The following is a 13,576-nucleotide window of genomic DNA, read 5'->3' as shown; positions in this document are numbered from 1 at the left end:
GTGGATATGAACTATAAATGGAAATATTTTCCTTCCCCTCTCCTCTAATCAAACATAAAAGCTTAAATGAATGTCTATCCCTTTACCTCATTGCATCTTCCCTCATTTCACATTTTCTCCTCAAACCCTCTACCAAACAAGATCAAAATATGTTTATGGGGTTAATGTGGCCATTTTATAAACTCACAATCAGACTCAGTTTATTTAATAGATTGATGACCTCTTAGTTCGTCTTTCCTCTCAACTACTTTCCTGCAAAACTTTTCATCCTTTATTCTACTTTTTAAAATTGGAAAAACTTTTTTGAAATTGGAGAAAATACAAGAAATGCAATAAAGCAATGTCACATTAGCGGTTGTTAAATATTGACTTCGGCTCAGAAAATAACCACACTACACACATAATTCAAGGAGAACACCCACACACACAAAAACAGGCGCGCACACACAAAAGATTAGATATTATTATTATATTTTTGGTCTATTTTCTTACTTAATTTGATTGTGAATATTTCTTTTATTTCTATTGTAAAAGTAAAATAATTTTTTTATCTACATACGCATATAGTTAATCAAAAGTATTCAATTTATCATGACCAAAGTCAAAATTACATGGTCAGCTCGCATGAACTACAACTTATAATAAATAATACATGAAGGTCGAAATCTTTTTATGAAAAAATGTAACTTTTATGCAAATTATTTTATCCTCACCGCAATCGTATGTTGTCGTCCTATAATTTGCACAAATTCACATTATAATATTCTAATTTTTGTACCATACACAATTTAATAATCTAATAATTTTCCCTTTAATGTGTTGTCCCATGAGGCTAGTAGACTCTTAGGCTCCGTTTGGCAAAGGGTTAATGAAGAGGAATTAAGGAGAAGGATTAACATAGTTAGCCCATTCGATAATCCGAATGACTAAATTATTAACCTGTTATATAAGTTTAATTTTAGTCCTTGTGATCAGTTTTAGTGTTTGGGGATAACAATGATTTTGACTATTTTTTTATAATTAGAAGGGTTAACTCTTAATCCTTCTAAATAGGAGTATTAGTAAACCCCTCATTTTGAGGGGTTAACTCATTTTAATCCTTCTAAAGGGTTAGCTTAAGACTTTTATATTTTTTATGTTTGACAAATTATGGAATGTTAACTCACTTTAACCCTTGTATAGATTTTTTGTGTTTGGCGGGTTAAGTGAGGGGTTAAGGAGAGGGTTAAGAAGGGATTAAGTCTCCTTAATCCCTCACTTAACTCTTTGTCAAACGGTACCTTAAGGTACCGTTTGGCAAAGGGTTAAGTGAGGGGTTAAGGAGACTTAACCCCTTCTTAACCTACCAAACAGAACAAATCTATATAAGGGTTAAAGTGAGTTAACCCTCCATAATTTGTCAAACATAAAAAATATAGAAGTGTTAAGTTAACCCCTCTAGAGGGGTTAAAATGAGTTAACCCCTCAAAATGAGGGGTTTACTAATACTCCTATTTAGATGGAATAAGAGTTAACCCTTCTAATTATAAAGAAAATAGTCAAAATCATTGTTATTCCCAAACACTAAAACTGATCATAAGGGCTAAAATAAAACTTATTTAACGGGTTAATAATTTAGTCATTCGGATTATCAAATGGGCTAAGTACATTAATCTTTCTCTTTAACCCCTCTTCATTAACCCTTTGCCAAACGGGGCCTAAGGAAAGATCATATAGCAATAACCATGAATTTTAGTTATGAGGATTATCTTCACAGTAATATATTTACAACCTATATGTTTATGTTCTAGATTGTCGAAGTTAGCAAGCTATGAAATGACTAATTGGTATATTTGATGCTAGTATGTATCCTTTTCTTATAGAGTGACTTGTTATTTTTTGAGGCATAAAATTGTTTTATAGCTATCTTTGACTATTTCAGGTAATTGGAGATATGCTCATATCAAGACTTAGTGGGGGAATGTTATTAGCGGGTGGTTAAATAAAAATTAAATGATAATAACTAGGGAGGTTGTGAAAAATTAAGTATGTATATGTAGACTGTCTAAAAATCATAACAGATAGCTAATATCCATCAAACATAAATGATGGAAGTTACAACCTGACGACTTCCACATCAGCAGTTCAACAAAGAAAGTTACAAGTAGATGGCTTTCGCGACAATAGATGAAAGCTCTGATTCAACAGCCTTTCCAATCAACAGTGAGAGTTACAATCTGATGGCTCCCACATTTCAGAGAACTAAAACAAAGATTATAAAATGACGATCCTTGCGACGCTCTGTCAGAAGAGATTACAAGTCAATAATCTTTTCAGTCCAAAACATAGAACTCACTTCTGCGTTGATTAGTCGCGTTCCAGAGCCAAGACAACACAGCTCCAATTCAACCACTAAACGCAGCTTGATTCAGCTGCTCACACAGCGTCCAACCGCTGCGTTCAAACACAAGGTTCACGACCAGCAATGCAAGACCTGCGTTTGGCCTATTCAAACGTGATCTTAACAGTTCTAGAAGCCGTTGTTCACCCACAATCTGGGGAGTGGCTTACGTGGGTTATTACATCCGATTAATGGGGTAACTAAACCCCTATTTAGAAGCGGATTAAAGGGGCGGTTACACCCCCTAATCCCCCTATAAAATCTCAACAAACTCAACTAAAAAAGAGAAGGAGGGGGGATCGGCTGGCTTGGGGGGAAGGAGATCTTCAGTCGGTTCAGATTGTGGAGAATCAGAGGCATTTATCAGCAACATAGGATCTTAGCACTTGGCTATTAACCGATTTTCTGTTCAAATAACTCTTTTCACAGAGTTTAAACTCGTCTTGAGTTCCTAAACTCATTAAGAGTTCTTTCAATCATTCCAGTGAGGTGAGACGTTCAGATCGTCAATGAAAAGCAAACTCGACGCGAGCATTCGAGTGAGGCATTCCATCACTACTGTGAAGGACCCAGAATTAAACAAATAGGATAATTTACATCAATTCTCTTCTCTTTTGTAATCGGGAACTCAAATTGTAATCGAGATTGAGAGAGTTGTATAATTTACATCAATTCTCTTCTCTTTTGTAATCGGGAACTCAAATTGTAATCGAGATTGAGAGAGTTGTAAACATTCTTTTTCTAAGCAGTTAGAGGGTAATCGGGAACTCAAATTGTAATCGAGATTGAGAGAGTTGTAAACATTCTTTTTCTAAGCAGTTAGAGGGAATAAAAAATCAAATTCAATTCTTTTAATTTTCTTATTGCAAATTTTCCACCAAACAGTATATATCTTAATGTATGCATGTATGGATATGCTAGAGATGTATGCATGTATGTGTTTTGGAGGGCATTTTTGAAAGAAATGTTTTTTAATAGTATAAGATTAAGGAGGGATACATTACAATTTTAAGATTTTTTAAAATTGTGGATAGTTACAATTTGTTTAGAATTACTATTAAATTTTTTATTTTTATTTTTTGGATAGAATTTTCTAATTATGGATATGAATAGTTTTAATTTAATGAGAAATATTAGGAATATAGAGTTAGTTGGCCACGTATCGTATTCTAATATGATAGAGAATTAGTTTCACTGTTTGATCTCTTTTCATATCAAATTTTGGTTAAAGATTTTACCTTTAAATTAGAATATAAAATCTAAAAGAGTTAAGGATAATATTGATCATGTCTCAAACTCATATATTATTAATTAGCTTAAGATTAGAATATAAAATCTAAAAGAGTTAAGGATAATATTGACCATGTCTCAAACTCATATATTTATAAAGAGTATAATATAATATAATATATTATTACTTTTATAAAGAGTATAAAATATAATACTATTACTTTTATAAAGAGTATAAAATATAATATTATTACTTTTATACATACATGCATATGCGTACACAAACATTAAAAGGGAAGTTGAGGAAGAAAACGATGCATATCAAGGATAATTTCCGTCCCTTCTCTTTAAAATTGACTTCCATTTGCTACCAAATTAACCTTCTTTCAAACATAGTGAAGACAGCACCACATGGTTAAAACCTAAAGCAGCACATTATACAAACTAACCTAGAGCTCAAAACTGCAGTCAAAATCGAAGTCAACGAGATATGTTACGTACGTTGAGAGAACGTGACTTTATCTGATACCAATTTCTTCCACTGCGCCAAATTTGAAGGTTATATATAATGATGGTTGATAGAGATAATTTTCACTCTAATGGTGGTGATCTTTGCATGGTTGCAGTTGGATCATTCAGTGAATTCAGCTGACAGTTCGTTTATAAAAGCATCATGCAGTTGGATCCTTCAGTGAAATCAGTTGACAATTCACTTGTAAAAGCGTTAGTTGCACATAGACCCCTCTTAGTACCGCTGCTTTCAACTTACTATCCATGTAGTTTCATTGCTGCAGATAGACCCTCTAGTTTAATTTTTCCCCTCTCTCCTTTACCCTTAAATAGACTCAGTAATTTCCATCCATGTGCATATATTCATGGTACCTTTGTTCATGGCAAATTCTACCCGGACTTCAAAGCAACAACCAACCAATAACGTACGTACCTTTCAAGTCTCAATCTCTTCAACATTTTTTTTATAAAAAAAGAAAGCGTGCTAACTGAAGCATAATGAAGCCGATACCTCTTAATTTGGCCGGCAAAAGAGAATTAAGTGCAGTCCTGATGAATAACAGTTTTCATAAAAAAACAACAAGAAACCAACATACATATCCTTTTGATCGGTGTAGATTTTATGCCAAGAAATATTATTGGTTACATGCCACACCAGGAGAACGCTGCTTGGATTGGTACAGTACTATTTGCACTGATTCAATAATAGACAATGGGCACAAACTCCTTATTTATATCTAGGCTTGCACCAAAATCCAAAGAAAATTTACCCCGTACTTATACTTATTCATTGGATAGTTAACGCACCAAAAGAAGAATATCATTTAGAGTATTATATCATCTGCTTTACACTGATTTAAAAATAGATGGTCCTTAATAGACAATCCTTAATACACCAACTAATGGTATTAAAGATGACTAACCAAATTATGAAGAAGGGCCACTTTGTGCTAGCCCCCTTCATGGCTCAAGGCCACATAATCCCCATGCTCGACCTCGCCCACCTCCTTGCCATCAACCACAACCTCGTTGTCACCTTCATCACCGCTCTCCTCAACGCCTCAACAATTAATCCAACCAACTATCGACGCAGCTCGACGCTTAGGCCTTCCAATCACCTTCATCGAGCTCCCGCTCTCCTCCCACGAAGTCGGCCTTCCTGAAGGTTGCGAGGACGTCAATGTCATCCCTTCGAGCAACCTCATCCTCAAATTCTTCCGAGCCATGCGGCTTCTTAAAGATCCACTTGAACTGTATATCCAACTACAAGATTCTTATCCAACATGCATTATTGCGGATGCGTGTCAATATTGGACGCAAGAGGTCGTACGAAACCTTCGGGTTCGATCGATTGTCATTCCACAGTATCTGTTTGTTTACGCTGTTGTGTCTGCACAATATTTTTCACAATGTTTATGGTAACATTATCGAAGAGCATGAACCTTTTGTTATTCCAGGCTTGCCGCAAAAAGTTATGATCACCAACGCACAAGCACGAGGGTTTTTTACTGAACCCAGGTAAGAGAAGATCGATAAGGAAGTGAAGGAGGCTGAGCTTGAAGCCGATGGCATCATCATGAACGCTTGAGTTTTTGGAGGCAGAATGTGAGTTTGTTAATCAGTCCGGATTGTTAGTTTGAGTTCAAGTTAGTAGATAGAATTCTAGTTAGAATAGAATACTAGTTAGTAGATAGTTTTCTAGTTATTGGATAAGAATTGGAGTTGTAATCTTATCTATATATACATGTAATACTCTTCATGAAAGTAGAACGTGAATAAATCTTTTGAGAGGTACCTGCTCCTTCTCTGTTCGTGTTCATCATCAGAAACAGAGAGTTTTTTTTTAGAGAAGAAAATTCCTGCAGAAAACGTCCCATGTTCTTGCTGTTTGTTCTCCCTAAAATCAGCCTACAAAATCTTTGGTTACAGGTTTCTTCTAACTCAGTTTCAGGTCTGATCTCTGGCCGATCCTGTTCAGAAGCCAACAAGTGGTATCAGAGCCGTGTATGCCTAAGATTCAACCAAGATCTGAAGCGATGACGAGTTCGGAGAAGATGACGACCAAGGTGGGTTCTCTCACTCTTCAATACCCGGCGCAATCGAGGGATAACTATGCTTCGTGGGCAATCAAGATGAAAGTCTACATGAAGGCTCAAGACGTGTGGGAATGAAAGTCTACATGAAGGCTCAAGACGTGTGGGACGCCATTGAGCCCGCGGCAGGCGCGTCCGTGGAATACAGGAAGGATCAGATGGCGCTGGCGGCCATCTATCAAGGGATTCCTGAAGAGACTTTGATGGTGATTGCAGAAAAGCAAACGGCAAAAGAGGCTTGGGAGACGTTGAAAACAATGCACCTAGGAGCGGATTGTGTGAGGAACGCAAAGGTGCAGACCTTGAAGTCCGAGTTCGAACTTCTCCAAATGAAGGAGAATGATAACGTCGACGATTTTTCGACGAAGTTGACAGGAATCGTCAACAAGATCCGGGGTTTAGGCGGCGACATGGAGGAGAACTACGTCGTTAGAAAGCTACTTCGGGCGGTACCGGAGAGATTCCTTACTATCGTCTCCACGATTGAACAGTTCGGGGACATCGACAACATGACACTCGAGGAGGCAATCGGGCGTCTCAAAGCCCACGAGGAACGGGCCAGCGGACAGCAGTACCACGGCAGCGGACAGCAGTACCACGGCAGCGGACAGCAGTACCACGGAGGCCGCGGAGGGGAGCACGGCGGCCAGGCAGGCCGAGGCGGCTTCGGCGGCAGAGGAGGACGTCCAGGAGGTGGTTTCGGCCATGGAGGTGCAGCTCGCCAGGAGGGGGAGAGTAGCACAAGCGGTGGTCGAGACAAGTCCAACATAAAATGCTTCAATTGCGGAGTATACGGGCACTTTCAGTCGGAGTGTCACAAGCAACGCCGCAATCATGATCAGGAGGCTCATCTCACCCGTGCATATGACGAGGAGCCAACCTTGATGATGACTGTTTCAGAGGAATCATCAACTGTCATTCTACTCAATGAAGAGAAGGTGGTGCCAAACTTACTCACAGCGGGGGAGGCACAAGTTGCCAACGACGTTTGGTACCTTGACAACGGAGCTAGCAATCACATGACCGGCCACCGAGACAAGTTCAAGGAGCTCGACGAGAACATCAAGGGAACCGTCAAGTTTGGTGATGGATCCGCGGTAGAGATCAAAGGGAAAGGCTCTATCCTCTTTCAGTGCAACAACGGCGATCAAAGGCTACTACCTGAGGTATATTATATTCCAAGTTTGAAATCTAACATTATTAGCCTTGGTCAGATGGCTGAAGATGGGAGTAAGGTTGTTATTGCTGACGAGTTCCTGAGGGTGTTTGATAGGAACGGTGCTCTCTTGATGAGGGTGACACGTTCAACTAACGGATTGTACATGATAGAGTTAAAGACTTGCAAGCCGGCGTGTTTGATGGCGAACATTAATGATCCAGCTTGGTTATGGCATGCTCGCCTTGGGCATGTCAATTTCTTCGCCCTCAAAATGATGACTGATAAGAGGATGGCTTCCGGGTTGCCGAAGATCTTGCACCCGAATCAACTATGCGAAGGATGCCTGGTCGCCAAGCAAGCAAGACTGCCGTTCCCTTCGCAGGCAAATTTCAGAGCTCAGAAGCCACTGGAGTTACTACATGCTGACCTATGTGGTCCAATCTCCCCATCTACACTTGCGGGTAACAGATACTTCCTTCTTGTTGTTGATGATTTCAGCCGATGGATGTGGGTATATATGTTGAAGGCCAAGAGTTAAGCTTGTGAAACCTTCAAGAAGTTCAAGACAGAGGTTGAGAACTCATGTGACCACAAGGTGAAGACATTGAGGACGGATCGTGGTGGCGAGTTCTTGTCAAAGGAGTTCACCACATTGAGGACGGATCGTGGTGGCGAGTTCTTGTCAAAGGAGTTCACCAAGTTTTGTGAAGACTACGGCATAAAGCGTCATCTCACTGCACCGTACACCCCTGTCAAAGGAGTTCACCAAGTTTTGTGAAGACTACGGCATAAAGCGTCATCTCACTGCACCGTACACCCCACAGCAAAACGGTGTAGTGGAGAGGTGAAACCGCACGGTGATGGCCATGGCGAGAAGCTTGCTTAAAAGCATGCATATGCCCGGAACGATGTGGGGCGAAGCGGTTAGACACGCAGTGTACATACTCAACCGACTACCAACCAAGGCATTGCACGACCACACACCCTACGAAGCTTGGTTTGGTAAGAAACCCCACCTAGAACACTTGAGAGTTTTCGGATGTGTGGCGCATGTGAAAATTGCAGGTCCTTCACACAAGAAACTCGACGACCGGAGCACGCCAATGGTGTATATTGGGGTAGAAGAAGGAAGCAAAGCGCATCGCCTTTACGACCCTCAACACAGCAGAATTCATGTCAGCAGAGACGTCGTGTTCGAGGAAGGAAAAGAGTGGGAATGGAGCGCCGATGGAGTCGAAAGATCACCTAACTGGACGGAGTTCACAGCGGAAGAGGAGGATGCAACTGTCGGCGAGTTTCCAGCCGTCCAAGCTGGACAAACAGCAGCCCGAACTGCTGCTGCTGCTGGTCGCGCTGCTGCTGGTCGCGCTGCTGCTGGTCAGTCAAAACAGGCCGCAGCTAGTTGCAGATGCAGGAACAGTCGCTGCAGCAGTTCCTGGACAACCTGCAGGCCGAACCAGTCCGCATACACCCGCTGGTGCAGCAGGCCGAACCAGTCCGCAACTTCCTGCTGGTCCAGAAACTGCTGCAGAGGCAGCAAACCCCACTGTCTTGGATGCGTTCGGACCCCCTGAAGCTGTAGTGATGACTCCTGTACGCTATTGATCCCTTGCGGACATCTATGCGGAGACGAAGGTGATTGATCTCCCTACAGAGGAGTTGTTCCTGATCACTGAAGAACCCACGAGCTACATTGAGGCTGCAACAGATCAAGAATGGCGGACAGCTATGGAGAAGGAATTGGAGGTCATCGAGAAGAATAAGACTTGGGTACTCACGGAGTTACCGCAGGGTTCCAAACCCATTGGTCTCAAATGGGTGTACAAGCTGAAGAAGGACAATGAAGGCAACATTCTCAAGCACAAAGCAAGACTTGTAGCAAAAGGGTACGTCCAGCAGCAAGGCGTGGACTTTGATGAGGTGTTTGCACCTGTGGCGGGACTTGATACCATCAGAATAATCCTCGCTATATCAGCACAGAACGGGTGGGAGGTGCACCATTTGGATGTGTCTCCAGGAAGAAGTGTATGAGGCTCAACCTGAAGGGTTCGTTGTGAAGAATCAGGAGCACAAGGTCTACAAACTTTCAAAGGCACTCTACGGTCTACGCCAAGCACCTCGGGCATGGAACACACGCCTCGACAAGTGCATGAAGGGCATCGGATTTGCAAGATGTACTCAGGAGCAGGCGGTATACACCAGGAGTAACAGAGGGGATACACTCATTGTTGGCGTGTACGTGGATGACTTGATCGTTACGGGCTCAAGAGCGGATGAGATAAAGTTTTTCAAGCAACAGATGATGAAGGAGTTCGAGATGAGTGACCTTGGATTGCTTTCCTATTATCTCGGTATTGAGGTGGATTAGCGAGATGATTGCATTGCACTAAGGCAGGCGGCCTATGCGAAGAAGGTTTTGGGTCAGTTCGGCATGATGGATTGCAACTCGACTCAATATCTCATGGAAGCAAAGCTAAAGCTTGGAAAGGATTCTGAAGGAACACCGGTGGACGTGACGGAGTATAGACGCATTATCGGATGCTTAAGGTATCTAACTCACACCCGACCCGATATCACATATGCCGTGGGGATTGTGAGTAGGTACATGGAGCACCCTACAGTTTTGCATAGACAGGTTGTCAAGCATATTTTGAGGTACGTGAAGGGTACTATATCCTACGGATTGGTGTACAAACGAGGTCGAGGCAATGAAGAGTTGGTGGGATTCACTGACAGTGATATTGCGGGAGATATTGATGACAGGCACAGTACAGGCGGCATGGCTTTTTATCTAGGTGACAGCTTGGTCACTTGGACATCACAGAAGCAGAAAAGCAAGCATATTGACACACGCTTTCACTTCATTCGTGAGTGTGTTGAGCGAGGACAGATTAAAGTGGAGTACGTGAGCACGAGCGAGCAACGAGCGGATATTCTCACAAAGGCACTAGCAAGGGTGAAGTTCATCGAGATGCGGGAGCTGCTAGGAGTAAGGGACTTGGAGTCTCGTCCAGATTAAGGGGGAGAATGTGAGTTTGTTAATCAGTCCGGATTGTTAGTTTGAGTTCAAGTTAGTAGATAGAATTCTAGTTAGAATAGAATACTAGTTAGTAGATAGTTTTCTAGTTATTGGATAAGAATTGGAGTTGTAATCTTATCTATATATACATGTAATACTCTTCATGAAAGTAGAACGTGAATAAATCTTTTGAGAGGTACCTGCTCCTTCTCTGTTCGTGTTCATCATCAGAAACAGAGAGTTTTTTTTAGAGAAGAAAATTTCTGCAGAAAACGTCCCCTGTTCTTGCTGTTTGTTCTCCCTAAAATCAGCCTACAAAATCTTTGGTTACAGGTTTCTTCTAACTTAGTTTCAGGTCTGATCTCTGGCCGATCCTGTTCAGAAGCCAACACAGAATACATTGAAAAGTTTGCCAAAGCTAACGGAAAGAAGATTTTATCAGTTGGATTTGTGATGAGAACTCGGCTAATATTTACCATAAGAGGGAACAAGAACTCAATCGACTTTGATCAATGCCAAAACTTTGAGTAGAATTATTTTGTAATGTTTGGGTTTTATCTTACCTAGTTTTAGACTCCTACCATTGTGTGATATGTTGAAATTTCAGCTTTCAGCTTCCCTTAAAATTCCTCATGGTTCATATTTTGCTCGTTCTCTTAGAAGTGATTGTTTTTTGTGTTATCATGTTAGATACTTCTCTCGTCCAATAGGTTTTGTATTTGAAGTTGCATTTATACACTACAGATGATGCTAATTTGTGTTTTCTAGGAATTGTTAGCATCTTACCCCTCAGAAGTTAGAAGCAGTTGTCCACCAGCCCAACCCCTAAACGCACACGGTAACATAAAATTAAAAAAAAAAGTTTCTCTTTCTTCGCAGAAACTTTGGTGCTATTAACACTGACTCACAATTACAAATGGGTTGGGTGTTGATATCCAAAGATCTACCCAAAATGTTCCCTTGATATGAAAACTATTGTTGTTGCTTCCATGCTCCTAACTAAGAAAATTTGTCGCAAGAAATGATGGATTTACAATAGTAAATCACATAACGGAACGCAGTCAAATCAAAGAGACGTCCTGTCTCAACTATTTCCAAATTCCTGAACTGCATGGAAAAACATAAATTCATGAACCTGTAGACTTTTCCACGTTGACAGGTTTGCATATCAAAAGTCTACAAATCAGGCTACCAGGCTTAATGAAAGCAAATGATCCATATGAAGCCTTTATTCTGTATAATCATACATCAATGTTAAAACTCGACAAGCATCATTACAATATACACTCTACAAATCGTCGCTCAATAAAAGAAGATTTCTTAATTGTTAATCAAAAAGCTTTGCCAGCTAAAAATTTGAGGGAGTAGTTGCCAAATACAACTCCTCAGCGAAGAAAACTACAGCTTAATTACTTCTCTCAAATAGAGATAGCTCCATTTATGAAATCGACAAGTCACCAGTCAAATACAAAGGAAAGCAGAAAAGAACTTCTCTTTTGCTTGTTTTCTGGTCTAGTTCACATCCAGAAAATAGATTAACGGTACAAGGCCCCTCTGCTTGAAATATAAGTACTTCATAAATGTCAGGATTGTGGAAATATATTCATGGAAACTTCTCAATACAAAGCCGATGAAACAAAAAATAACCCAAGATACACATGGAACCAGCTAATTGTCACCAAAAAGATACTGATCCAGACATGCAAGTACTGAGCAGAAAATTAATAGCAATTAGAAGTCATAAATGATTCAAAGGTGAAGTTTTGATAAATGTCACTCATTCTTTGGATGATTTGTTTATGAGAGACTTGTGAATATGAGGAATAACACCACCTCCGGCTATTGTCCCTTTGATGAGGGTATCAAGCTCCTCGTCTCCCCTAATCGCGAGCTGAAGATGTCTTGGAGTGATTCTCTTAACCTTGAGATCTTTGCTAGCGTTGCCAGCAAGCTCCAGCACTTCAGCAGTGAGGTATTCGAGAATAGCTGCAGAGTATACAGCAGCAGTAGCTCCAACTCTACCATTTGCTGCAATTCGAGACTTCAGGAGACGATGGATACGACCAACAGGAAACTACAAAAGGGGTAAACAATAAAACTAGAATAAAAAAAAAATCCAAACTATCTAATTATGATTATTACAGTTCAGAACAGATTTCTTCTAAGAAAAAGTAATATATGTGGAGAATGCAGAAGATATGGATATCTATGGAAATATATGAAAATGTATCCTACAAGATGTGGATGCAAATACAGATATTAAGTATCTACGTTCGCTAAGACGTGGATATCTTTTTAAATTTTAAGTTTTTTGATAGTATATGGATAATGATATGAATATGAATAAAAAACATGGATCATACCTAGACATCCAGATACAGGCATCAACTCAGACCATTGAAATTCCAAATGTGTAATAGTAAGAAAAGAAACAGAAGGGAAACATTCAAATACTTGAGTGAGAAATTCAAACAATCTATTTGATTACGCTTGTGAGTACACTTTTTACATAACTAGAATCAGTAGCTCAGAGTTATGTTGGATGCATCGAACCAGAGCTTGTCCCTTTTTTTTCTTTTTTCTTTTTGTTCTCCTCCACAAGGAAAAAATAAACTGAATTCAATAACATTGAATAACAAAGAACAAATAGTTCATTTATGAATCAAGGATTATTCACAGATACACCCCTGTATTATGATGATGTAGTTACTTACACATCCTAAACTATTTTATTAACACTTACATCCCCAAAACTTCAGACTAAGTTACTTTCCAAGTTAGAAGGAGATGTCACCTTGAATAACATCGATACAAAGACTAAATGGTAATCCAAATGAGTGCGAAATGGTAACATTGTCTGAGATCCAGGAGGTGTATGCGCTAATAAAAATTTTAGGGAGCTATAATTGGCTACATCATCTAAGCGGGGAGAGTATATGCAATGAACCCATAAATCAATTACTACATTAACTTCATAAATAGCTAGTTGATTTTGTAGCTTTTAAAGAATGTTTGCAGATAGTAAAACCCACTGATTATTAATTCCTAAGTTAAAGGTGAAAAACTACCTAGAAAGAAATGGCGATTTAAGTAACTTGCTGATGACAACGCTAGCAAGATTCAACTAGAAACCCAAGTCCAAGGGAACCAATTACAAAAAGATGTCCTTAGAGGTGTTGCAAGCA

At 40.0% G+C, this 13,576-nt stretch overlaps 1 protein-coding gene across 1 annotated transcript in view; it reads right to left on the bottom strand.

The window, feature by feature from the left end:
• The window catches only part of LOC109845131 (probable histone H2A variant 3), a 4,926-nt gene continuing 3,218 nt past the window's right edge, over positions 11,869 to 13,576 (bottom strand). Inside the window, exon 2 of the mRNA XM_020414342.1 lies at positions 11,869 to 12,465. Coding sequence (XP_020269931.1) covers positions 12,169 to 12,465 — 297 coding nt within the window. The 3' untranslated portion in view covers positions 11,869 to 12,168. The remainder of the gene's footprint in view (positions 12,466 to 13,576) is intronic.

This window comes from Asparagus officinalis, chromosome 6, assembly GCF_001876935.1.
Source record: "Asparagus officinalis chromosome 6, Aspof.V1, whole genome shotgun sequence".
Taxonomy (NCBI): Eukaryota; Viridiplantae; Streptophyta; class Magnoliopsida; order Asparagales; family Asparagaceae; genus Asparagus; species Asparagus officinalis.
Note: the sequence above shows the minus strand (reverse complement) of the source record. Positions and strands in the feature narration are given on the sequence as shown.